Below are 27,156 nucleotides of genomic sequence, written 5' to 3'. Positions count from 1 at the left end.
TCGGTAGGCATGTAAGTGACTTTACCATTGCCTCATTGCACATATAAAATCATAAAAGAAGCACATCGGCCAGTGCGCCCCGTTCCGGCGAATAAATTCTCGTAGCATAACTTCACAGACAAATTTTGTTGTATAGGTCACAGTAAGGGTTACAGCTGCAGTACTTGTGCCTGTATTTGATGTGCGCCCCTTGTCCTTTTATCTCTTCTATAATCAACCACAATTGCCACACTTGTCGAGGGTGAGTATCAAGGTAAGTGCTCAACAGGGGCACTGCGTTGCACCTGACGCGCCCTAATCAACCTAAAGTCAGTTTCACATCGTATTTGCAATGGATATCTGACTCGTCAACAGATTCATAAACACTAACTTGAGTTTTTTTTTTCTTTTTAATGGGTGGAACGGTAAAAAACAACCGTGCAGCAAAACTTCCCACATGCAAATAGACGGCTTTACAAGTCAATGAACCAGTGTAACCTAAATACTAAAATGAAATGAATAGTTCACGTAAGCCTGGTTAGCAAAAACAATCACATGTACGGGCAGTTCGTCACAGAAACACACATGGCATCATTGCAACGGCTCCCGGACGGCCGCAGAGTAGCAGACGAACAGGTTATAGGTAGCGCCACCTATGGCGAGCGGTTGAACAAGAGCGGGGACGCGCGCTCCCATAGGACCCCCGCTATCTGGGCAGGTCAGGAGTATAGTAGGTCGTGCTGTTGAAGGTGTCGTTCATTCCCATGGTAGCTGAACGATCGCAGCGCCAGAGTCCCCTCTAGTTAATTTTAGGAAACTCTATGTTGGCAGCCTTGCAGCGCTTGCAGCCCTACTTTTATAGCTGGCCTCCGTTAACCCTACCCATGGTTACGTTGCTCTGTGTAAAAAGTTCGCCTTAGTTGTGTCGCCGTTTGCATTCAAAGTGCCCGAAGCTTTAGTAAAGAGGACGCTGTGAGAAGGCCTGCAAACAGCCGCGTTCTATGATCCTTGTGCCGATACTGTTGTCGCCTCGTCCCCCAGGAAGCGAGGCCTCTGTGAAGCGAGGCTAGCGGGACCAGTAAATCGGTCAGTTTACCTCCTGGCAGCCAGGACCGCTAGCTAGAAGTGAGTTTGTTTCTGTTTCACTGCCTGACTGCCTTGAAAGTTGTGTTCGTGCTTTGATTGTTGTTGGTAGGTGTTGAAGCTCTGATTGGTGTTGTTGCCACTCAACAATACGAGAAGCGCGCCAGCGATCGGTAACTTGAAGCGTGTGTGTTCGATTTGTGCACTCGCCGCTACCCGCCGATTTTTTTTTTTTTTTCGTTCGCATAATTATTCCATCAACAGGTAGATACATGAGCGAGTTGTTTCACCGTAAGTTGACCCCGTAAGCAGCGTGGGAAATGAGTGTTCTCTGTAATTTCTTTTATCTAAGAGCCAGCAACTTCAGGTAGTTATGACGGCAGCATCGTTGTGCCAAAGAGGCAAGGCCGAAATAGAGATTTAAAAAATGCGAAACACGAAAGCTGCATCGCAACTGCTTTTCTGGAACATGAGTTACAAAGGGACGCTGGTAGAGTGTCATGCTAAAGATGCGTTTCCAGGAGACGCATGTTTGCGAAAATCAGTTGCGAAGACTTCATCTCGACTGCTGGTGCTAACGTATTTCATATTTCCGCTCAGAAAGCCTATTGCGGGACATTCACTCTTATTAAAACCTTAATTCGTTACATGAAATGATAGCATTTAGGCGCACGTTAAACAAGACGAGGTGGTCGAATTTTTACGAGCCCTCCACTACGGCGTCCCTCACAAATAGCATTGCATCGACATTTGCCTCGTGGTTTGTCCCTATGTCAAGATCTTTTACCGCCTGATCACTCATAACAGAATCTGCGCTAGTTTTGCTTTGAGAGTTGAATGCGCGTAGAATGAATGTGCTTGTCTTGGATAAGTTTGGCTCGTTGAGTGTATGTGAGCTATTTACGTTGCCTGTGTGGCAAACATTGTGCCCTGAGTTTTAAAGTGACTGTGAAATCCTGCTTAGAATTTTTAGATTTGACTTGGTCTCGCCTTATCTTACATTAACAGAGCTGGAAATCCAGCCCCTCTGTAACATTACTAGGGAGTGCATCTGTAATATCCCTACGACACGAAAAACTTTGTCATTTGTACGTAATAACATTTACATTTAATGTGGTTAACTGGCTGCCACAAGGGGACTTCTAATGTCATTAAACAAAAATGACTTGCACAAACAAAATGAGTTTTCTGAACTCATTCAAATGCGTTTCTGTCATAAATGAGTACTCTCGCCAAAGAGGTGCCGCGGACGAATATATATTAAAAGGTAAATAGTTCATTATAACAGTTAATTATCTTTATTTTCAAGTGGATTGTTTTTATTTTCTGCCATACAGTTAATTAATTAGTTCCCGAAAGTTTCATTATCCGAGTTTCCAGCCACACTGTCAAAGTGCAGTCTGCATAACACTAATGGCGTCAACGCAGTCTCACAGACATCTACAGTAAACAATTTTTATTAAGACTTGATATATATGACATTTTTTACACATGCCGTGACTTTTTTTACATCAAATCGTACATCAAGCCTTCGCTTGACATACGATCCAATGCTCATGAGCAGCAGTTGTTAGCAGAGCGTCTAGCAGCAACTGCCAGCAAATTGAGGTATCAGGAGCGCATGGCTTGCGAGGGTAAAGAGACTACACTTGATGACGAGTGTTCGGAAAACTTATTGTACCTGCTTTTTATATTAAAAAACGGTTGAAAATGTCAAAATGAAGGTAGTAAACCACAGTGGCACTCACTCTAGTGAAAGCAGAACATACAGCGTAATGAACAGTTTGCAAGGAAGACTATCAGCAGCGCTATCGCTTCTCAGCGTTGCTGGAAGAGGGACTGTAGCTTTTATAGTGGCTTCTCAGGTCGAAAAATTCGGCCTACAAGATAGCCACATGCTTTTGGAATCAACTGCTGCAGGTTTAACCACTGCCGAGGAGGAGCTCTTCGTAGCGCCGTAAAAAACCAGTTCAAGAAAAATCGGTTGTCAGTCCCTTTAAACTTTATGCTGTACCAGCTCGCACAACTGATACTCAAGATATTAACCTTTCACTTGATTTTGCCCTTCAAATCATGAAAGTATGGCCGTAAAAGTAATGCGAGTAATGCTACGAGACAATAATTTATTGATATAAAACAGGTTCGTTATTTCTCTTCACTGTTGCTTTAAGTTCCAAAATGCATGCTTGTCTTTTGCAGAGGAGAAGGTGTAACCCTTTCAGCAGCAGCTGCGGGAAAGGGCAACTATGCAAGACTCGTCAGACTGCGATGTCTTGCAGCTGTGCAAGCAGCTGCAGGAGATACGTGCCCAGCTTGCCAAGGCCAGGTGCGTGCTTTTGGGACTCTCTTGCAGTGTTATTGGTTGCTAGTGTGATCAGAGGTTTGTTCTGGACACTCTTTTGCTTTTCTAACTACAACAGCGCACTCACTGGTCATGCATCCTCTTTCAATCAGGGCCAAGGCGCAAGTCGACGGCACTGTCCAGGACAAAGCAGCTGCGAAATTGGACGAAGTGTGCGAGTTATTGCAGCTAGAAAACCAGGGGGACGGTTCTAGTATTCCAAAAGGTGCAACTGAAAACAGTAATGCGAAGACTGAGCACAAGGCCCTGGATGCAGGTGCTGATGGTCATGAGGCCCTGGATGCAGTTGCCGATGAGGTAGCTTGCGGTCCGGCTGTGTGCGCGGCGAACGAAACGGTGGGGTACATTGACGAGCCCAACCCGCTGCAGCTCATCATCGATGCTGCGAACCTCGACTTAGCCTGCGAGACCGTCTCAACCACTGAAGACTTGGGCAGCGACACCACAGATAGGAAGCCGCCCGCAGGAATTGACAGAGTGAGTGACGGCGTAACGATAAGCTCCCCGCACAACGAAGACCACTGCTACGCGGTAGACTCGGCCAGCAGCGGGAAAGTCCCACCGGCCAGGGATCTCCCGAAAGCGTCCGTGATCCTGAGTTCGGAAAAGAGGCCTGCTCCCGCCAGCACCGAGAGCCCGGAATCGAAGAAGGTGAAGATCGTTTCGTCCGGCACCTCTTCCGAAGCAACACCCAAGGGCCAAGTGATTGTGGCTGGATCCCGTGTGCCGTCGGGGACGGCGGGTCCCGTGATTGTGCGCAGGTGCATCCTGCAGCCCACCGGGAGCGCCATGTCGCAGGGGCTTCAAAACTCGCCGCTGCCCGTTGCTAGCCACTCTAGACTCACCATGCTGGTGAAAGCCAAGGATGTGGGCAAGCCGCTCCGCATGCCAGTCCACATGTTCAACCAGCAGAGTGGTGGGCCCATTTCAGAAGCAGCGGGGCCGCAGAAACTGACGATCGTGCACATGAAGGTCTTGCAGCAGTCACCACAAAGTCCTAGTGAGTTTTCTTTTTTGTCAAAGCATTGGGAGTGTCGAAATGCTCTTAATGGCTGCATGCATGCTACCACATCAGATTGGGGTACTAGTATGCAGGTAATGTACTTAGATAAGTGTAAAATAACATAAATGATATGAAGTAATTCGTGAATACGGAGTGTTGCTGGGGCCAATGTTTCGACAAGTAGACTTGTCTTCATCAAGGGTGCATCAAGGCTGCTTATCGAAACGTTGGCTCCAGCGACACCGCATGTTCACCAATTTTTCATCTCTTCAAGCTTCCATCTTCCCTTGAACTTTTGACTCTCTTATGAAGTAATTCAGGCATTCTAATTGAAAGTGCAGGCCAGTAGTCAGTCAACCAAAAGCGGTTAATACTATTGGGTACCATGGGTACCATTGGTCGACATGAGGGCCAGAAGTTTTATATGAGTGCATAATGATGTAAAAGGGCAGCGCTATAAAGAATACTAAAGACAAGATGAAGACAGGACAGCGCATGTCCTGTCTTCATATCGTCCTTTGTATTCGTTCTAGCGCTGCCCTTTTACATCATTATGAACCCAAACCAACTCGCTCGCCTTTTTGTTAATCTTTATAGCACCCATGTCACACGGGCATTTGGAAGGCCTTCCAACCGATAGTCTATTGACTCAGTGGCCAAGCACGAACTGCCACATGGGTGGTTTCGAACGATATCGAGTCAACGGAGCACCCCACAACTCCATCGAAACTTTGATGGCCATTGAGGGACAGAAGAGGGAAACAGTGCGTACGTGCCCTCTAGTTCACAGTGTGCTTGTAAGAACGATTAGAAACAAGGAATCTAACCAGTACGCTTCATAGCAGTATATGTTAGCATTAAGAATTATATAATAAATTATTTTTGCCACTTGAAATGTGCGAACTGCACATATTCTTGACAACAGCAACGTGCTTGTCTTCATCATGCTGTCTTGCTGTGTATCGCTCGCCACAGTTTCACTGCTCAACAACTTAAACACTAAATATGTATTCGTTACTACAAATAAACAATTTATTAAAATGTTTAAACAAGAACAACAGAGATATTTTGTGTTTTTAAGCAGATTTGTATTATTTAACTTTCGTTGGCATGAATACGAAAGTAAAGATTCTCAGCGCCACACAATTTTTGCGAGAGACGCCTGAACCACTCAACAGCCGTTCAGAACTTCCGTGTAGCAGTGCTACAACTCCATCAGTCGATAGAGTTGTGGTGTTTCATTTTGAGTGGATGGCCATTCAAAAGTGCCTGCGTGACACAACGGGCCGTCCAGAGGGCCCGCGACGTGGCGGTCAGGCGTGGCCTGCCCGTCCCGACGTGGGAGTTGCCCACGGTGGCTCCTCCCCCGTAAAGGGCCTTTCCGAGTCGCCCCTCAGGATGACAATAAAGTTCATAGTCTATCTATCTGTCTGACACAGGTATAAGAGTGGTTTAGTGTAACCTGGAAGCAGCGTGGTACGGAATGGTGTTCCAGGAACTAGTTCCTTTTGAGAGGAACGGAGGAACGCCACCGTTCCATTTAGGATCGGTGGAACTGTAACGGTAACTCGTTACCTTTACGAGGGAACGGCGTTACTTCTGTAATTGTTCCACCGTATTCAACAGGCACACGCATGCAGCGCATCGTGCAGAACAGGGCGGATGGGCGACCGCGTGAGGCACAAAGATATACCGCTCGCCTGTCCCGTGACTATGAAGCACCCTGGTTTTCACTTGAAGGCCCTCGCTGGGGCGCAGGGAAACGCGCGACACCGAGATCGACCACGTACGGGAGCAACTGCGTCCGACAACGTTAAGAAGGACACGCAACGGTATGGGATTAGCATCGTCTTCTTGGCGCCTTACAAACTAAAAAAGTGTGCCCACTTCTGACAAGAACAAAACAAGAGATGTCGTGCAAGAAGCACCATCAGACGAAGTTCACCAGTTGTGTTTCTGACGTCATATACATACGCGATGCCCTTTTCGTGCAGTCGGTCTTACATAGACCAAACAGGCCAATGTTTCAATGAGCGTGCACAGGAGCACAACCGATCTTTGCACACCGGCACGGACAGCAATCTGGCCTAGGTGCATTGCAAGAAATGCGATAGTAAAAGCTGTTTGCCTGATCTAGAGTATAGAGCTGAAAGAGGAGTCATCAAGGTGTTTTACATCGCAAAAAGCCGCGACAGCTGTGTCAGCTCTCCTTCCATATAACTATAAAGAGATGAAATGGAATCCTTAGATGGACACATCAGGTCACTCCCGCGTACGTGATGAGCACGTGTTCTTGTTATTTTTCTTAACATTGTCACTGCGCTATTGTTCCTTGCTCTTATCTTTTGTTATTTTGAAGAACACATAACTGACATGCTTTCCGTAAATAAAGTTAGTGGGAAGTTCTGCGCTTGTGCGTGCGTATGTGTTCCTGTTTTCGTTCGGTCTTCTTCACGCAGTTTAAATCCTTGTTGAAGGTATTCCTTCAACATTCGAGTTATTCTCGCGGCTATCGGTCTACAATATTATTAGAGGTTCGACAGCCGTCATACTGGTAGCGTCTCTGTCTTGCAATAAACAATACGCGTACATACAGTGCTATATTCTTGTTGTGCCCGCTGACCCTGCCCTCGCCCCTACGACCTCGGTTGACTTTCTGATTTGTGTACAACACGGTAGTACCCTCAAGCATTTCCATGGAATGGCTCCTCAAAATTATCGACGAAGTGCTGACGAGATGTTGGTATCCGTCTGACGGATACCAACATCGAAATGCAACTGTTGCTGAGTGCGAACAAGGGACTTTACTAAGTTGCAAATATGTATCGTGGACATTATTTTCTACTCGCACTGCAATATTGAATCAGAACTCATTAAACGCCTGTATATTGTCCCTTTTGATGACGTTTCCCGCGCAATAAATTTATGTTTGTGCATCTGTGGCAATTTCTATTTTAATATCTCAAGCGCAGTATTCTAACTGTGCACTTGTAGACCTATAGACCAGAACACAGCGAATTCCATGCGCATCGCCATATTTGCATCGCGCGTCGCGCCATCTATTGCACACGCGACGAAACAACATGCGCGGGCTGCCACGCCAGCAGACGCTACACAGAGCAAACGTGAAACTTCCGAAACTCAGCCCGTTGGAGAGCATGTTTCGCGTCTTTTCTAGCCTGGACATTTTCACTGATTTTATTGGAACATTAGGAACATGTTCCTCATGCAAGTGGGCTGCGGAAGCAACCTCGTCAGATACGTACGCTGTTACATTTGTAAAAAAAACGTTTTCGCTGTAGTACGCGTGAATCGTAATTGCAGTGCAGCTCGCGAAAGAGTGAAACGATGTTTTCTTGCCCCATATTACAAGTTGTGCACAAAGTTTTGTGAAAGCTCATCATTTCAGCATGCATCGCGTAATAATTATAGTTTCGCGGAACGTAATTTTTGTTTCACGGGCGCTCTTACAATAATGCGTCTTGCTCACAAAAGCGTGCTATCAGAGAGTATAACCTGAAGTATCGTTCAGCGATCCCTATTGGAAGCTAGCTGCACTATTTTATTCTTGTAACGATGGTGCCTTACAAGCGAAACTGTGCTACTCTTAGTTAAGCCGGTTAGCTACGCCTGCAACGTAAAGGACACTGGCGCGAGTACTGTTTACTTACGTGCCAATATATGTATTATGTGCAGCTGAATGCCTCGTGTCCAAATTTGGGGACATCAAACACTGAAATGAAAGCACGAAATTCTGGCCAGCTGTTGAGGAGCACCGTGCCATTTATTACCTTTTGAAGACAAAATCTCGAAGGCGTGAATGCCGTCAAAAGCACTAAAGCTTAATACTACGTTGAAAGTGGCAAAGCATGCTGATTGCTTGTGCTCGAAAGCACTACCTTGCACTAGATTTTCGTCAAAGGAAAGGGTTAAAGGTATGAAATTCACGCTCACACAAAGCTCGCGCCTGCCTTCAACCCAGCTGCGTGTCACGCAAATTAGGTTCGCAAAATAAAATAGGTGGGCATCACACTGCAGAATACACGCTGTTAGTGTACTTACTCGCGCATTTTCACTCGGCTCCTAATTTTTTTGCTTGAATCACGGTTATCCACTCGCGGCGAAGCTGAAAACACCGCACCGGCACTATTTCCGTGGCGCGTCGTAATCGTCGCAGACAACGCTAATATCCTCTTGTTGCGCGGCTTGTTTTGGCCTCCAAAGACGACGCAGTAGTGCCCAGACGAGCTCTTATACGCTGAAGCGGCGTGAACGGGTACTTTTTCGCACTTTAAAGCCTCAGAACTGCAGCTTGCCCTGTTTACTTGGTGCAGCCCGCGCGCGCCTTGGCAGCCCCGGTCAGCCCGGCGTCTGGGTGCGAGAGCATCCGCTCGGCTCGCCAGAAGCCTGGGTGCGAGACAGGCGTGCTCTGGTGTATACGTGGAAAGTGCGACATGTGTTGCACTTTTAATAGACGAGCACGGAAGTTGCAGTTAGACTGTGTGTAGTACGGCCGGTGGTCCCTAAAGAAATTCGTCTAGGAGCGTTTCATTATATTCTTTTTATGTACATATAACCTGCTTCCGGCGATGTCAAATTCGTACTGTATGTGTACTTCGATGTGAGCTACATGTTGTTAACTTTATTTCACCTCAGGGTTATCCGACACTATATTTTGATTAAAAAGTCATATGTAACGACACGTTCCAATTTTCGAAATGTAACTGGAACGCATTCCTTTCACATTAGGGGAACTTGTAATGGGAACTCGTTTCAAAATTGGGAAGGAACGAGGAACAAGCTGTCGTTCCTGTTTTAGATGAACGTGTACAACACTGCCTGGAAGTGACATCAAATAGCCCCGCCACGGTGGTCTAGTGGTTATGGTGCTCGACTGCTGACACGAAGGTCGCGAGATTGAATCCCGGCAGCGGCGGCTGCATTTTCGATGGAGGTGAAAGTGTTTGAGGCCCGTGTACTTAGATTTGGGTGCACGTTAAAGAACCGCAGGTGGTCGAAATTTCAGGGGCCCTCCGCTACAGCGTCCCTCATAATCATATCGTGGTTTTGGGACGTTAAACCCCAGATATTATTGTTATTAAGTGACATCAAATAGGAGAGGGAAGTTTGAAGTGGTGTAACAGAAGCCTGCAAGGAACTGCAAGATGATCTGGCTCGTGTGAGTCTTCCCCTGCCCAGTCTAGTCAAAATCGTACAAGGACACGCATATTTCACCTAAGACCTCAGAAGAATGTCTTTGCACTTACAGTTGGTCCGTTCTTGCTCAATTTTCACGGAAAAATAGCATACTGATCATTCAGTGTAGCACTCTGCATGGTGCTCGAAAAAAAATAAAAGAAACGCTTTTTCCACCTTTAGGAGAGCTAGCTGCCACAAGGATTTCACTCAGAGTTCTTCAATCTTACCAGTTGCGAAACTCCATTCCGAAACGCAGACATGCCTGTGGACGAAATTGTGGAGGTCTGGAAACCGTTGCGGGGGCAGCGACTGAAACTACACGATATCACCACAGTCACTGAAGTCTTCGCTGTTATTGTGCGAGTTGCTGCAAGAATTCGGAAGTACTTTCAAGAAAGGTTGATGAGTTCTATGGATGCAGTATCATCTACAAAATGTAAACCTCAAGCGCAACGCACTCTGCTAGCCTCATCAGTGCGGCATCCCTTGTGGGCTTTAGCACCAGAACACACGAAAAGGCCATTTAGTAGCTTATTTTTTCACCTACAAATGGTGCCACAATCAGCTGACCTCCGCGATTTCAACCAGTGGTTTGTCCGGATTTTGACACGTGGAGACTAAGGGGAGTTTCGCAACTCGTATGATTGAACTTTCGGTGGCTCTGGCATAAACTTGCATGGCCGTCTACTGGCAGCTAGATAAAGAAGCCGTTTCAGTAGAGGTGCCTGTTTCCCGCCTTCCTTGAACACGTGGGAACTCTCCCATTGCGGCTGCTTTTCGTGGCTGCTGGCAGACGGCAATACGTGTTTAGGCCATGTGTGTGACTGTGTGTTTATGTAGCGATGTTTTATATGAAAGCTTTGTTTCATAATGCATTTGTTGTTAGAGTGAAACTATCTACCTTTTCAGAAGCAGAGCCTACAGACAAACTACAGAAAACACAGAGTATGACCTCCAAGGCATGCCAGGTATGATGGCTATGTCTTGCATTTTTTTTTGTTTATTTTTCTTACCGTAGCGCCATTACTTCGTTACTGTGGCGTTGTGCTGCTAAGTGCGTGAGCATGCATTTGATTCTTGAGCATGGTGGCGGCATCTTGATTGGGTCAAAATACAAGTACACCCAACAGCAAAAAGTTTTCGGGACATTGGTTCCACAACAAATGCGCTGCTCTGTCAGTGCATAATGCATCTAACCCAGCTGGTGACTGTATAGGTTGCAATACCTACTACAGGCTGGAACATTTATTCCAAGGTTATGTTCCCAGACAAAGCGTGAATATACCTTTTTCAAACATTTCCTGTCCCGCATGCTTTTGCTGTTGGGTGAGCATCCATGTACTTAGATTTAGGTGCAGGATAAAGAAAGGTTGTCAAAGTTTACCCGAAGTTTCCCCACTACAGATGCACGTCATATTGATATTGTTGTATGTCCTTGTCTTCCCATTGACAAGGGAAAAAGGTCTCTGTTTACAGGGGCACTGACACGAAAATTTTTCTTGCGTCAAATGAAAGGCCAAGCCCTCAAAGCCTAGAAAATGTACTGCTATGCGTGAGTGCACCCTGAAAAAGTCATTACAGTATGTTTTTAAAAGCTAGTTCAGGTTCCTACTGTACCCTGACGTCACGACACAGTATGAGCTTCTCATCACATGCTCACGCAAGATATCGTGACGTATCCATGGCCGTTCCACCTCGTGGCTCCGTTGGTGACGCGCAAGCGGCCATTTTGGAAGTTTTTGGCACCTGACGTCATTACAACTAGCCAGACTGCTGCGCGAAGACACCAGAATTAGTACTGTGGGCTGACGTCAAAGTAGTGCCGATGTCGATAGGTGCGCCATGGGAAAAATCGACTATAATATCAATATAAAATATTGTATCAGCATTTGCTGAGCTTCGCACCTGCTCAGAGCTGTCTCTGTATAGTGCAGGAGATTTGTATGGCAGTGTAAACTCACCTTCCAAAAAAGGTGTCAGTGCCCCCTTTAAAGCCCTCCCACCTCACAGTGATTCAGCGGTTCAGTGCTCTGCGCAAGGGACAGTAGAGAGAAAAATTAGTTGAGCTGTAGCAACACACTAGACTCCTGCAACGCCAGAAAAGTTCATCATAATTCTCAGCCAGTTTATGTCTACTGCAAGGTGAAGGCATCTCCCAATCGTCTCTAGTTTTACCCTATCCTGTTCGATCTGATTCTATTTTATCCCTGCAAGCTTCTTAATTTTCTCGCTCTAACTTGCTGCAGAAAAGTTATTGTTAACGAAATCAGATGTCCTGCTGTACATGCTCTTACAGAAAGCAGTGCAGCAAGGGTGCATTGCTGTTGAATTGGGTTAGCAATTGTTTTGCTTGTGCAATAAAAGCAGCTGAGGCCAGAGACATTCTGCAAAAGCTGTTAATCAAAGTGCTGATAGCTTTAGTTATTTCTACACATTCCATAATTTTTTGTGTGTTCCTAAACCTAGTTAAAACAGCTTTAGCTGTGATAATAGCTTACAGTAGCACGATAAAAGCAGATTCAACGTTTCTTCTTTATGGGGCTACTTTGTTGGCTACATTACTGCTCTTTGGCCAAAGTTGGCTACTTTTCTGGCTACTTTTGAAGGATTTTTCACATTTTAGACCTGGCAAACCTTGGTTGCGACACCTTTTGACAGACTGAATTTTCATTGTTGCCCATGTACAGGCAACCAGAGTTCATCAGACCCAAGGCCAAAAAAAGGCCAAGTTTTGACTGATTGAATTTTCGTTGTCGCCCGTGTGCAGACGACCAGAATCTACAGGACGCAAGGCCGGAAAAATGCCGAGGAAGTGGAGCAAGAGCCCTGCACTGCACTCGTGAAGACATTCCCACAGCCGGAGAAGAAGGGGCGCAGGAGACGTGAGTGCGGGTGTTTAGCAAGAGATCGTTCTTGGCGCACACTTTTGGCATTTCAGACAAGCAAAAGAGCAGGTCTCGCTTTAAAGGGCCCCGAAGCACCTCCGATAATTTTTCAACCTTTCAAGTAAACGCACGCCTCGAGTTCACAACGCCATCACGATACAGCAATGCCAACTGCTGCAGCGCCATGAGCCGTGGGCACTAGAGCACTGCACGGGCCTGATTTTTCGGCCAGGGCCCGACCCGGGCCCGCTTTATGAAGCCTGTGGTCCCAAGCGCGGGCCTGGCCCGGGCCTGGACGTTAGAGCACTGCACGGGCCCGGGCCGGCCCGAAAGCCCGGGCCCGGCCCGGCCCGCGGGCCGGGCCGGGCCGGGTAAGGGATCGTTGGATCGGGCCCGGGCCGGGCTCGGGCCCGTGATCTTCGGGCTCGGGTCGGGCTCGGGCCTGAGCCAGGCCCGTATTAGGCCCGGGTCTCATACGTATCTGTATAATCACGCTCCGGACACCCGACACGTCACGTCGACGGGGATCGCTAAAGAGGCCGCAGAGGGTGTGCCTCGCTTTGACAGATCTATGGCACTGCGGTGGCGGTGACTCGGGGAAGAAGGGTGGGACAAAGAACGTTCTTGTTTTGAACACGAAAGCGTTGTGTACGTTGGGTGCAGTTGCCTGCGGAGGAGTAAACACGACAACTTTAATTTACGTAACGCTGCCCAGCCCGGTGCATTCCTATCAAAATCAGCTAGAGCACGTTTTTTTTTTTTCATTGCATTGTGCAATAGCTGAAGTTTGCAGACTTGCTACTTTTACTCAACAGCCCTAGCTCGTATGCAATTGATGTAAAACTTAAACTAAAAATGTCTGCCATGTTTTTTTTTAGTTTATGAAGGTATATTTTGTAGTCGTTCTTTGAAATGCAAAAATAAGATTGCGTAGTTAGCACTGCGTGCGTACATGAAACAGCCAGCTATGACTCCAATTATATTTTATATTGCCCTGCAATTATTTAGCAAGAGTGTTACGGGCGTAATTAACCGAAAGTATACACAGTACCACTGAAAGTCGTGACACTGAAAGAAGTGCCCAAAACAATCTCTAGAAAATATCTTGTGTGTGGCAGGTATCTTCACAATAACCGAAGGTTAGACAGTGCCTCCCCAGGTGAAAATGATTCCCATTCCCAGCTGGGTTATGAAACCTGGAAATCTTTCCAGGCTGGAAATTTTCCCAGCTGGAAATGGAAAAATTTCCAGCCTGGAAAAATTTCCAGGTTCCATAACCCAGCTGGGAATGGAAATATTTCCAGCAAATATTTCCAGCAGGAAATGGCAAAATTTCCAGTTGGAATCCTTCATTACCAGCTGGAAATGGAAGAATTTCCAGATTTGACCTCGCGGCTATCGCATGCGCTTTAGCATAGTTATTCTACAGGACCTGTTCGTCCAGTGAACTGCACACAGTCAAAGAACATGGTGGTGAAATTTAACAGCATTTATTTTAACAGCATTTATCTGAACGCTTGTAGCAAGTGTTGGAACAAATCTCGAGATGAAGAATGAGTTTGCTCATATCCTCGTACACCACCTGAAAAAAAATATTTATACATAGTGAGCGAACATCAAATCCATAATGATCCATAAAACGCAATTCTACCAAAAGTATAGTTTTACCAAATCACATGAACAGCATCAATACAGCTTTCAAAAGAAGTACCACAATACAAAGTCAATGCAGTGCAAAGCAAAGGGGAGCAAGATCTGATGAGCACTGCGGTGCCATGTAACGATTATTTATATCGACCTTAAACTACTCTGAATGGGCGTCTAATGAGTTCACTCGAACATATGTAATTACTCACGTTTGCTGCATAGACGCATGCGCAACAGTAGGCGCAAGCATTGCACGGCACAGGGCTATTGGAGACAAAGGCTGCTTACACAAACCGGCCTGTAGCGTACTTCGCGAATATATAAACATTACACACAGCCAGGTAACGCGACACCGTGATAACGAAGCCCACAAACATTCGGGACAAACGTTCACTTATACTTGAAATATATAAGTGCAACTTACCTCCAAATGGAACACTCAGAGCTGAGAAAATCGCTGTCCTTTGATCGGCGCTGGTGTATCCAAGACATCGCACACAGTACAGAAATAAAAACCACTCGAACATGCTGGTCATCACTCGTAACACTTTCCAGAGATAAACCTGACCAAAAATAACTATTCCATGTAACTGTCGCACAGATATTCATCAAGGAAACTCCCAAGAATAACGAACACCGAGCACACACACGTACAGATATCACCAATATCACCACGACTAGCCGCCATGTGCTGTACGAAACTGTGGTTGACTGCGGCGACATAATGATTCATGCGGTCTATTGGACCTCTGTCTTTAATGGTGTTAACCTTAAAAAAGAAATGCAACTTTTGTACGCTGCATTTATATTACAGAGTAGGTTATTATTTAGCATTAACGTCATAAGTCACCAAGAAATGATACGAGAATAGAGCTACTGAGATGCCAAAAAACATCGCGCCAGTGCGGCCGGTGCGGCGTTTTTCATGGCCGCGGCGTCGGAGAGAGCAAGTTGTGGGATTCAAAGAACTTTTTTTCTTTTTTTTTTTGCAAGCTTGGCTTTTGCAGACCTCGAAAAATGACCTCGCGGACCCCCATTTGAGAACCACTGTTTTAAGTCCTGTCTAAATGCACGGTATGCATTATACACTTAATCTGCTATCGCTTGTATGCAGATCAATCTTTGGGCAGCTGGAATTCCTTTTGTCAACTATACCACTTCCTCGCTCAAACAGGAAAATTTCATGCTGAGCAAATTATTTTCCAACTGAAGCTGGAAAAATTTCCAGCTGGAAATATAACTTCCCAACTGGAACTGGAAACTTCAAGCTGGAAATAGCTTTCCAGTCTGGAATTATTTCCATATCCATGCTGGAAATACGATTTCCAGCCTGGAATGGTTTTCATTACCAGCTGGAAATACAATTTCCAGCTGGGAATGGAAAATTTCCAGCCTGAAGAGCCGTTTCCAGCTGAAAACCAGGCTGGAAACCCGATTTCCAGCTGGGAATTCACATGCCATTATGCTCAAGGCATAACTAGCTGAAACGGGTCGGGTCGGGCCGGGCCGGGCCGGGCCCAAACCTTTCGGGCCCGGGCCGGGTACGGGCCACATTTAAGAACACCGGGCCGGGCTCGGGCGGGCCGGAGCATGGCGTTTTCGGGCCGGGCCGGGCCCGGGCCGGAAAAATCGGCCCGTGCAGTGCTCTACTGGACGTACACCACCGAACCGAGCCCAGCCCAGGCCCGTAGTTCCAAGCCCGGTCGTTTATTACTAAACTTATCCAGGGCACGCTTGTTCATGACCAGCCTCGGCCCAGGCCCGCTAGAGGATGTTACTTGTTGATGATGATTATTAATGATGTCTTGCGCTTCGTAGTAGGCAATCGGACGGAAAATCCGGAGTGTACATGCATCGAAATGTTGCTTTGGCGGCGGTGGTAGCTCAACGGTTAAGCTGTTTCGCTGTTAAGTCCGAGGATGCGGGTGTGATTGTCGCGGCCACGGCGGCCGCATTTTGATGGAGGTGAAATGCAAGAACACCCGCATACTTATCTTTAGGTGCACGTTAAAGAAATCCAGGTGGTCAAAATTAATCCGGTCCCCACTACAGCGTGCCTCGTAATCATATCGTAGTTTGGGCACATAATACCAAATGAAATGTTGCCTATATGGCACATGGCAAGTCATTGCAATAACAGTATAGTGAAAATAAAACATAGCAGCAAAATTTATTTAAAAGAAGTGTACAACTAACACACTGCAGGCCGGCCCGAGTCCGGCCCGGCCTGCATCCTCAAGCCCGGGCCCGGCCCGCACTTTCAAGCATGGCCCGTGCCCGCCGGAAAACGCTTCGGATGGCCCGGCCCGGGCTTTTAGGTCGGCCCGGGCCCGTGCAGTGCTCTAGCGGGCACCCCACGAATTCCAAGAAACAGTCCCTTCTCCTCTCCGTGCCTTTCGGCAGTCCTGAGCCCCTCAGCGTTCGCCGTGACGTCAACATTCCAGTCTGCTTCCACAGACGGGAATGTGTCATCCACAGTACCTCTTTGTCTGCTTGCATGTACGTGCGCTCGCTGCTCTTCCTCCTCACATGGTGAGGAGGAACACTCATTCAGGAGGAGAGACAAGCCAATGAACGGAGCATAGCGAAGGAAAGAGCGAAATGAACGAGAGCCTTTTTTGTATCATCAAACATGTAACTCCGCTATTATGGCACCGTTTTGAAGAATTTTCACAGCTACATGTTCGTTGTAGACTCATGCACAGCTGCAACATCACAACCCAATTTTGACCTGTGGGTGGTTTAGGGCGTATAGGGACACTAAGTGAAACAATGAATTGGGTTAGATTGACTTTAATGTAGGTGAGGACTCTAATGTAGTTAATTTCACCATCATAGGCTTCTTCATAGAGCAGAAAATCAAGGTCGAAGTTTCGTTATTAACTTGTGTGCCAAAATTTTGGCACGAATTAAATTGTGAAGTCCATGGCTCCCCTCAGAGTACAATGTACTTCATTTTTACTGATCAGAAGCTGCGTAGGGTCTAGTAGAAGCCATCAAAATGTATGACGTCACAGCACTTAGTGCAGGAATCCCAAGGTGGTGTCGCCACCCGCACTTTCTTTTTGTGCGATTTTCTTGCTTACCAAGCTGCTGCTTGTGGTAAGCTTGGTGATTTTTTAACTGGGAAAGAGTGAGTTACTAATATTAGAAAAATCTATTTTTCTTTAGTGTCCCTTTAAAGGGCCCCTAAAATCCCCCCATCTAGAAATTTAGATGTGTAGTTGCAGTTGTGCACGAGTCTACAGTGAACACACAGCCGTGAGAATTTTTTCGAAATGGTGCCTTACTAGCGGAATTGCACTCGTTTGATGATCGTAACACGGCCCTTGCTCGTTTCGCTTTTTCCTCTGCTACTCTTCGTTCGTTGGCTTCTTCTCTCCTCCTTGCAGTGGGCTCCTCGCCGTGCAAGGAGTAAGAGCAGAGAACGCACGTATATCTGCTGCAGACATTAAGGTTCTTGCTGCTGCTGATGCATGACTAGATGCGGGTGCTTACATCACGACCAACGCCGGGGAAACCGAAAGGCCCGGAGAGGACTACGAGACTGTTTGAGCGGCGGAGCTGTTTAGGCCGAGCATTGGTTCGTGGCGGGTGAACAGAAATTGTCATCATCAGGAACCGGCACATGCTCTCTTCGTCCTCTTGAATTCTGTAGTCACGGCTGTATTTCAACCTGCAGTTACAAAATATTTCTAAGGCTGTAGTTGCTGCTGTATACAAGCTTGCCTCAGTTTACAAAATTGTTTTCTTTTTGTTTTTGTCAGTTAAAAGTAACAGCAATGTTCCTTTGTTAAAGCTAGTGAATATTTGTTTCAAATAAAATGTTGTGAAATTCTTGAACTGTTTCGAAAATGGTTACATTGCCATTCTAGAGCTGCATTGAAAATGGTTGCCTTACCATTTAAAAACTATTCGAATAGTATTCAATTCGTATTCGATTCATTGTCATCGCTATTCGATTCCATTCTGAAATTCACTATTCACACTCTCCTACTTGATACCCGTCATGTCACCACCCACACATAACATAAATTCTAGCGACAGCAGTGCGTAGCACCGAACACTAACTCATGATCGTTGTACTCAACGCTGCCGTTTGCTTTCATTGTCTACTATTCATACCCAGCGTGCTTTGTTTACATGCATATATTTCCTACACATTGTAGCCGATAAATGTTGTAATGGTTTAAGGTAATCAATTATTTTTTTTTATCATTTACGGACCACAAATGGGAAGAGGAGGGTGCAGCAACCCAACATGGCCGCAGCGGTTCGTTGTCGAGCAGTGCTGGACAAGCTCTTTTGTGGTTGATTCACCAACGCGTTTTCTCACTGCATTGTGCCCCATGTTTAAAAAAAAATAGGTAAACCAAGTTTACTTGAGTTTGTTTTTACTTTCGGACTGTAACGGATGGAAAGTTGGTAAAGATTTCGGACTGCAAAGGGTTAATATGTGCATTTCTCAAGCCTGTTGTATGCATAAATTACAGAAGTGCCTTGCATGTTTGGTTTAGATGCATTGACATTGGAAGATCGCTAGATTTGGCCGTAGTATGCTGCTTCATTACTCTGGCGATAAAAGTGCGGGTCATGAAAAATAGTGGCACCCGTAAAGGTATTGCTGATGTTGTTTGCCGCAGGCAAGAATGCTGTAACCACCCAGTGCGTCGTGTTCTGCTGCGAGGCATGCGGCGACGCGTTCTCGGCGGCCAAGCACCTGCACCGGCACTGGCAGACAACGCATCGGAAGAGGCCTCAGGGCAAACACACGTGCTCCTACTGCACCTACAGCAGCGACAGAAAGTATGTCCTTCCTCATTCGGCGATTTCGTTTGCAGCCTTCACAGCAATCACATGTTTGTAGGGATGGGCGAATATATTGTAATCTCGTTGATACGTTTTTCACGTGAACCGGAAAATAAAACGTATTATGCAAAAATCTTAACAACCAAAGAGGTTTAAAAAAGGAGGAAAATATGCATGCTCCGTCAGCAGGTTGCTCTTATTGAGCAACATTGAAGTAGCTGATCAGCTTGCGCTGCACTTTCGTCTTTTCAACGTCTAGGAGTACAATCTTCTGAAAAGTAAAAAAGCTGCTGCGGCCTCGGCAGCATGCTGATTGTGGCTTATTGGAACGCAGTTTGAGCTAGTATACCAATGAAAAGACGTAGGATTTGTAGATATATCGGTCAACGGGCACTTTTCACGGTCGTATTATCCAATCTCGGGCAAAAATGTGATTGTATTAAATGCATGGAAATGTATTATTTCCATGGGACATTGGCCGGGACTAAAAAGAAAAACTTATTAGGCCAAAAAACGTATTATGCAGAATCATATCAACGAGACTCCACTGTATTCGAGCGTTTCGAATATTCTGAAGAATAGCACAGTATTCGAATTTGCTTCGACAAGAATTTAAACTATTCAAAATTTCAAAGTATTTGAAATGGAACGAATAAACGTACAGGCTTTTTCACACTTAGGGGAAATCTCGGAGCAGCATAGCATCACAATGTGCCGAGCACTGCAGTCGCGCGCCAGCAGCTCTCGTAGGAGCAGACGCTCGAAGGACGTAGTGTTGAAACGCGTAGTTTGCTTCGGCCATGCGCGCTGGCCACATTGTTGGGAAGTTTGTGCTACTTTCAGAGGCAGTGCTTGGAGACTGAACGCATTGTGCGCACATTTTGGTGCCTCTTGTTGCTGCGTATTACAGTAGCACACACTGTGAAGAAATATATGTGCACGCTCCAGTACCTTGGCTTTTCAGGCAAACAAACAAAGCATACTGTCAAAAGAGGTTTGTAGAACCCCACTTTTGCCAATGAAGGCTTTGGTGTCGCACAACTTTCAGTAAATGTTATCGGCTCAGTTCCCGCAGTAACGATGAAATCAGTGCGGATTCCCACCTATCCAGTTGAAATCCGCACTGCTGTGAAGCAACACTTCAGTGCTAAAACGTACAGTACTCACGGATTCAAACGCGACATCAAATTTTTTAGTATAACGTGTGGTATGCGCAAATGCTTGAGATAACTGTGTCATGTTGTGACAAATCTAGTCTCTAATAAAGATAATGTTGGCTCTGATCTATGCGTTCGAGTCGAAATTGCGTCGATATGGCCTGAACTGAAGACGGTGGAAACAGAAGTATGTGTGCTACTTAGCCCTAAATTGTCCTGTTTCAATTCGTGAGCCTGCACCTCAATTAACCTTTTTTTTTTTAGTTTGAAAGCGTGTTATGAGGGGTTATGTGCAAAAAGTAATAGCAAATTTTAAAACCACGTAGTCTACAGCTTGTAACTTGAGCACTATTACTATTAAAATCTTGCCACTATTCGAATTCGCTTCCACTTCACTTCAAACCAAAAAAGTGACACTCGCACACGCCTGGTTCCAATTTTTAAAAATATTGTGCAAGTTAGTTGGGTCATGACAAAAGTGTTCATTTTCCTTTATCGTATGATTCGAACTACTCTATGCGAAATTATTCGATGAAATCACTATTCGCTTCGATTTCGCTCTGAACCTCAAGTTTACTATTTGCCCATCTGTACACTTTTGTTTTGACTTGGTTTGCAATGCCTATGTGCCTTTGCGTATGCATGTTTGCCACCCACAATTGTGCTGACACTGGCACTGGATGGAGTGCAAAATAATGCAACTAATGGATTTCTTTTTAAAAAATGATGGCTATTCTCTAGGGGTGAGCGAAATGCTTGAGGAATGGTTTTCAGCCAAACGCAGCCAGCAGTGTGTCGTCTTTCTTCCTGTGTCGTTGTCTGTGCATTTGGCTGGAAACCCTGCTCACGATGTGCGACCAACTGTCTTAGGCAAACGCTATTGCGTTACGAAATAATGAAAAAGTTAAGCAACAATCTGTTCACTGAAACTTTGCTAAGATTGCGTCAGTAGGAAGTCGTACTCTTTCACAGCCAATTCTGCCGGAGTTGAGTTGTCATTGTAATCGGGCTCACGGAAATGGGCTTACGGTACGCATTAAATAATCAGTAACTATAGATTGCAGACACATTGAAAGGCTGATAAAAATTGTACTACTGGATAGGTGCAGAAACTGGATAGCAATTAGTGGAACACATGACACAAGTGCTGAATTTGTTATGGAAAGTATTCAGCACTAGAGGTGTGCACGGGCTCCGGGTAGCCCGAAACCCTGACCCGGCCCGTGGGCCGGGCTTGGGCGGGCCGATGTATTTTCACCTCGGGCCCGGGTCGGGCTCGGGCTACCTGGAGTTTTATCGGGCCGGGCTCGGGCCCGGCGCAAAGCCTGACTCAAGCCCGAAATATAGAGAATGAGCGGGAATTGTTTTCCAGCACGCATACAGCGCCTTTTCCACGACCGCCCTTTACCGCTTTTCCTTTCCATTCGCTACTTTAAACAAAAGGGGAGCAGGTAAAGCACTGCCTCTGTTGCACTCCGACAAACAGAGAAGTGACACCACCTGAGCTGGTGACGGCGCCACGCGACTGTTCGCGTTAGATTTAGGGCCAAATCCCATATGAGTGAAAATGCACGCGACAGCAACGAGCGACCCGACGTAGATCGCCATCGTGCGAGCTGACGCTTGCATGGGCATACCCCATGCACGTGACGGCTTTGGCGAGCGAACTCCATTGTTGCTGGAATGAGGCCCGTCTACTTGTAATTTGTAATCTGCGTAATAGAGACTGTTCGTCGTGTGTCGTTTGATCATATTTGATATGCTCAATAAAATGCCAAATTACCGGAAAACGATGTTTTGTTTTCGCAGCGAACCTTCAAAAAGCCGGGCCGGGCCCGGGATTGTGTTTTCGTACGTCGAGCCGGGCCGGACGGGCTCGCAGCCCTTTGCCGTCGGGCTCGGGCGGGCCTTCGACAAAGTCAGCGGGCCCGGGCCGGGCTCGGGCTCGGAAATACGGCCCGTGCACAGCTCTATTCAGCACACACACAACAAACAAAGACATACGTCTTTGTTGTGGGTGCACTGAATACTTTTCTTAGTGAATTCCTGCGAACTCATCCAGTTTCCTATATTATTGCATTGGTGAATTTGCGTTTCCGTAATCTCTGTCTGATTTTGGCACTCTGACCGTCAAGCCTGGCTGAGCAACATTTTGAACTGACAAAGTATTCACAAACCTCCATTTGTCAAGGCCATGGATATGTTTATCATTCTTAGTGTTCTCAGGCTGTCACGTACGCTGACGACTTTCCTTCGCATCTCTCCACACTCAGGGCCCACGTCAAAATGCACGAGCGGACCCACACCGGCGAGCGCCCGTTTCTCCTGCTACATCTGCCAGAAGGGATTCTACCGGGCCGACGACGTCGAGACGCACATGCGCGTGCACACCAAGGAGAAGCCCTACGAGTGCGAAGAGTGCGGCCAGCGCTTCAACGTCTCGTCCAACCTGAACCGCCACAAGAAGCTCCACACTGACGATGCTGAAATGCACGCCTGTCCCGACTGCGGCAAGACGTTCAACCAGAAGGTGCACCTCAAGTCGCACATGCGAACGCATACGGGCGAGCGTCCCTACCAGTGCAGCCAGTGCAACCAGCGCTTCACCGAGCTCGGGAGCGTCAGGAAGCACGAGCGCATGCTGCACGCGGGCGAGTACCCACACTACTGCCCACACTGCGGCAAGGGACTCGCCAACAACTTCAAGCTGAAGAAGCACCTCCGCGCCCGCCACTTCGAGTTCAAAATGGTGGACAGCGACGAGGAAGGCGGGAAGGTGACACAGACAGTGAAGTTGGAGTAAGAGGGGTCGGAGATGCACAATGTTTGGCGACTGAATGGTGTGTGGTAAGCAGTGCCCGGTGTTGCGAGCGCACAAAGTGAAAGGCCGAGTCAGACTAGACTGTCCAGTGTTCACAGGCTGTAAGCTGGCAATTTGGCGAGCGCTTGACCAGGGCCTTCGAGCCAGAGTTCTTTTGAACTGCAAATGCCTTGTGACAGTGATGCTCAGAGAGCATTTGAGTGGACGTTCTTTCTCTAGTGCCTAAGCTGGCAAAAGGGCTCGGCAAGCAGTTAAAGAACCACTATGCAAACTTCATCTGGTGTAATGAAGTTTCTGCTCTAGAGGAACAGCAGCAGAGGCTTAGAGCATGAAGGACTGCAAGTGGGACCTCAAAAATAATAAAGGCAGTGGTGGCGGGGTTGTGCTAGTGCAAAACGTCCCGCCAAATTTGAATTTCTGAAGCAAAAGCAGATGGCTTGTTAAATGCAGCGGCATGATTGATGCCTTGAGCCAAAGAAACACCTGCAGAGGTAGTATTGGTTGCATAATCACTCAAGTCAGTGCCAAATGTATTAACCACGAAAGAGTACACATGGAGGAAACAATTGGTTTATAAAAATAGGAAAGAAATATACCATGTCACCATGTTTGAATCATGTGTGTCTGCCCTGCACTCCAGCAAGTCCAGCAACCTGAATGTGGCCTGTATTTTCAGACAAACTTTGTGAAAGACTTGTCGAAGGAACACTTGTGTATACGGAAATAGGCTTCACCACCAGCAACAGTAATAAACCGATTTTGGTGGAAACTGTCGAGGCTGTGCTAAGGGTAGGGGGAGTGAAATCGCAGAGTTAACCACCGAGCCAGAAAATTTTTAGCTGAGCTCTTGCGGGCTTTAGTGTTGTGTGAGGTAATCCATGAACTGAAAAGAAGTTACACGTGGATGAGGAGAAACTTTTACCCGACTATTGCATATAACAAAAGTGTAAGTAGGTAAGCTATCTATTTCAAACTGCATCTCAAGGTACAAAAGTTAACGTCGAGGTTTCCGTTGACTATACAGTTGGCAACCGATAGTCCAGACACCAATAACAGCACTAACACTGGCCCCACGGGCCTAGTGTATGACCATGACTGCAATATTGAGACACTTTAAAGCACCCCAAGTGGTAATTCGAAGTTGAGCTGCAGATCTGTGTGCTAGTTTGGCTGCAGAGTTTCAAAGAAATGGCAATATTAAATGCGAAGCATTTCTTAGCGAACTTCTGCGACTTTGAGCGTATCTATCTATCTATCTATCTATATATCTATCTATCTATCTATCTATCTATCTATCTATCTAGCCGCCTACGACTTTGTGCTCTCCTGGCCGTTTCGTTAATCAGATATATACCAAAATTGGTGTGTCATAACATGGCCTTATTACGAACATAAATGACAGGTCATATCATGAAAATCATGACACGCATGTCACGAACAGCATGATTTACATTCCACGGCCTTTGGGCTCCCTGGCTGTTCCGTTAATCGGATGTATACCAAAACTGGTGTGTCATAACATGGCCTTATCACGAACATAAATGACAGGTCATATCATGAAAATCATGACACGCATGTCGTGAACAGCATGATTTACATTCCATGGCCTTTGGGCTCTTGCGGCCGTTCCGTTAATTTCATATATACCAAAATTGGCCCGGCGTGGCAAGAGTTCATGACGAACATAATGACAGGTCCTAACATGCAAATCATGACGCGCATGTCATGTGCAGCATGATTTACATGACATGGTCTCGGGGCACTCGCGGCCGTTTAAATGAAGGGATGCATACGAAAACTGGTATGACGAGACATTTCTGTATGACGAACATAACTGACACGTGGTAACATGAAAACCATGACATCCGTGACATGTATGTGGTGATTTACATGCCACGCTCATGGTGCATTCGCGTCCGTTTCGCTTGCGTGATATACACCAAAATTGGGGTTACGCGACACGACTGTATGACGAACGTAAGTGAGACGTGGTAGCATGAAAATCATGACATGCAAGTCATGTACGACCTGATTTACATGCCACGCTCATGATGCGCTAGCGGCAGTTTCAGTAGATTGATATACACCAGAATTGGTATTGCGCGATGTGACTGTATGAAGAACATGAATGACAGTTGGTAAGATGAAAACCATGACATGCATGTCATGTATGTCATGATTTAATTGTCACGCTCATGATGCATTCGCGGCCGCTTCGCTAGCTCAATGTACACAAAAATTGGTATTGCGTAAAGCGACTGTATGACGAAGGTAAATGAGACGTGGTAACATGAAAATCATGACATGCACGACATGATTTACATGTCATGCTCATGACGCACTCGTGCCATTTCGCTTGCTTGACATACACCAAAATTGGTATTGCGCGACGTGACTGCATGACGAACGTAAATGAGAGTTGGTAACATGAAAATCATGACATGCAGGTTATGTGTCATGATTTACATGCCGCGCTCATTGTGCATTCCCGGCCGTTTCGCTAGCTTGGTATACACCAAAATTGGTATTGCGCGACGCCACTGTATGACGAACGTAAATGAAAGGTGGTACCATGATAATCATGACATGCATGAAATGTACAACATGATTTACATGCCATGCTCATGGCACACTCGTGGCCGTTTCGCTAGACTGATATGCACCAAAATTGGTATTGCGCGATGTGACTGTATGAAGAACATGAATAACAGGTGGTAACATGAAAACTATGACATGCATGCCATGTATGTCATGACTTACATGCCACGCTCATGGTGCATTCGCGGCCGTTTCGGTAGCTTGATATACACCAAAACTGGTATTGCGCGATGTGACTGTATGATGAACATTAGTGACAGGTGGTAACATGAAAAACCATAATATTCATGTCATGTATGACATGATTTACATGCTCTACTCATGGTGCACTTGCGGCCATTTCGCTCCTTTGATATACACCAAAATTGGTATTGCGCGATGTGAATGTGACGAACATAAATGAGAGGTCTTGACATGCGAATCATGTTATGCATGTCATGTACGGTATGATTTACATGCCACTGTCATGGTGCGCTTCCAGCCGTTTTGTTAATGTGATATATACCAAAATTGGTATGGCATGACACGAGTGCGTGATGAACATAAACGACAGGTCATGCATTTATATATCAGAATATGCGTTTCATTGGCATGGTGTACACTAGTTTGTGCATGCATGCATGCATGCATGGCATGGCGATATATGGTGGACTAGATGCCATGGCATGAATGATTTTTTCTTTGGGCTTGAACACAAGCGTGTGCATGCGGTGCCGATAGGCCAAAACGAGGGTACGCAGGTTTTTCCTTTAAGTTTCTTTATTTATTTATTTCTATCTTTTACTTCCCCCGCCCCTGCGCAGCGGCTTATATACCCGCCAGCACTGAAGGCATTATAGAAAGCTTCGGAAAAAATAGAAAAAAACATGCCAGAGACGTGAGATGGGAGTTTTTTGTTCGCGAACTCCATTTGACGAATGGTGTCACATAGTGAATTTACCTCTTTTATCCCACATAATTTTGTAACGAAGTAAAATTGAGGACGCAGAACCTTAATACACCCACCTCATTACACCCTAAGGGAGTACCGTCTAGATGCAGGTAGTATTAAGAAGGATGGTGGCCCTTAAAACGCCCAATTTGGCTAGATTTTGCTTGCAGTGCACAAGCATCGCCCCTCAAAAAACAACAGATACTTCCCCTTCAGATGCGCGCATAACTCATTTAATGCGCGATGAAGGTGCGCGGTGACTTTCTAAGTAACCAGAAGACTCGAACTGATGACGTCGTAAGCTGTTTTACGTCACATCGGTGAAATGCAAGTTGCCGAGACACAGCTAAAGTTGCCTAAACACATTTTGTAAGATTAAAGCTACCACTACGGCGTTCGAGTCATACCAGCTCAGGGGCATATGCCTTGGGACTAGCCAGGATGGGAGTGGGGTGGTAACTTGGGCAACTGAACTGCTTTGACTCTATAACAGTGCCGGTTCGTATGCCGCGCATTTGTCGGTGACACGTGAACAGAAATGATCATCACAATAAATTGGCACGTGCCAGCTTCATCCTCTTCTTCCTCTTCGTGATCTTCTACTTCGCTCCTAGCACACGTGCGTCGATTTGTCGTGCGTGGCCTGCAATTACTTTGAAGGATGAGAGAACGAGTACAGCGA

General features: G+C 46.3%; 1 protein-coding gene across 1 annotated transcript; it reads left to right on the top strand.

Annotated features, from left to right (window-relative positions):
• The first annotated feature begins 807 nt into the window (after positions 1-807).
• On the top strand, positions 808-22,868 carry LOC119402263 (zinc finger protein 37). The gene is made up of 7 exons (XM_037669399.2): positions 808-1,104; positions 3,262-3,388; positions 3,517-4,424; positions 10,536-10,594; positions 12,394-12,508; positions 18,802-18,964; positions 22,398-22,868. Exons 2-7 carry the CDS (start codon positions 3,309-3,311, stop codon positions 22,600-22,602), a joined length of 1,530 nt encoding a protein of 509 aa, XP_037525327.1. The 5' UTR covers positions 808-1,104; positions 3,262-3,308; the 3' UTR covers positions 22,603-22,868.
• Positions 22,869-27,156: the final 4,288 nt, after the last annotated feature.

The sequence above is a fragment of the Rhipicephalus sanguineus genome, chromosome 8 (genome assembly GCF_013339695.2).
Source record: "Rhipicephalus sanguineus isolate Rsan-2018 chromosome 8, BIME_Rsan_1.4, whole genome shotgun sequence".
Taxonomy (NCBI): domain Eukaryota; kingdom Metazoa; phylum Arthropoda; class Arachnida; order Ixodida; family Ixodidae; genus Rhipicephalus; species Rhipicephalus sanguineus.
The sequence above is the reverse complement of the archived record's forward strand: the minus strand, read 5'-3'. Positions and strand labels throughout refer to the sequence as shown.

Excerpts from the sequence above, each read along its gene's own strand:
- LOC119402263 (XM_037669399.2), top strand. The coding sequence starts at position 3,309 with ATGCAAGACTCGTCAGACTGCGATGTCTTGCAGCTGTGCAAGCAGCTG. Across the intron at positions 4,425-10,535 it reads GCAGTCACCACAAAGTCCTA|AAGCAGAGCCTACAGACAAA; the intron begins GTGAGTTTTCTT and ends CTACCTTTTCAG. Across the intron at positions 18,965-22,397 it reads ACCTACAGCAGCGACAGAAA|GGCCCACGTCAAAATGCACG; the intron begins GTATGTCCTTCC and ends CTCCACACTCAG.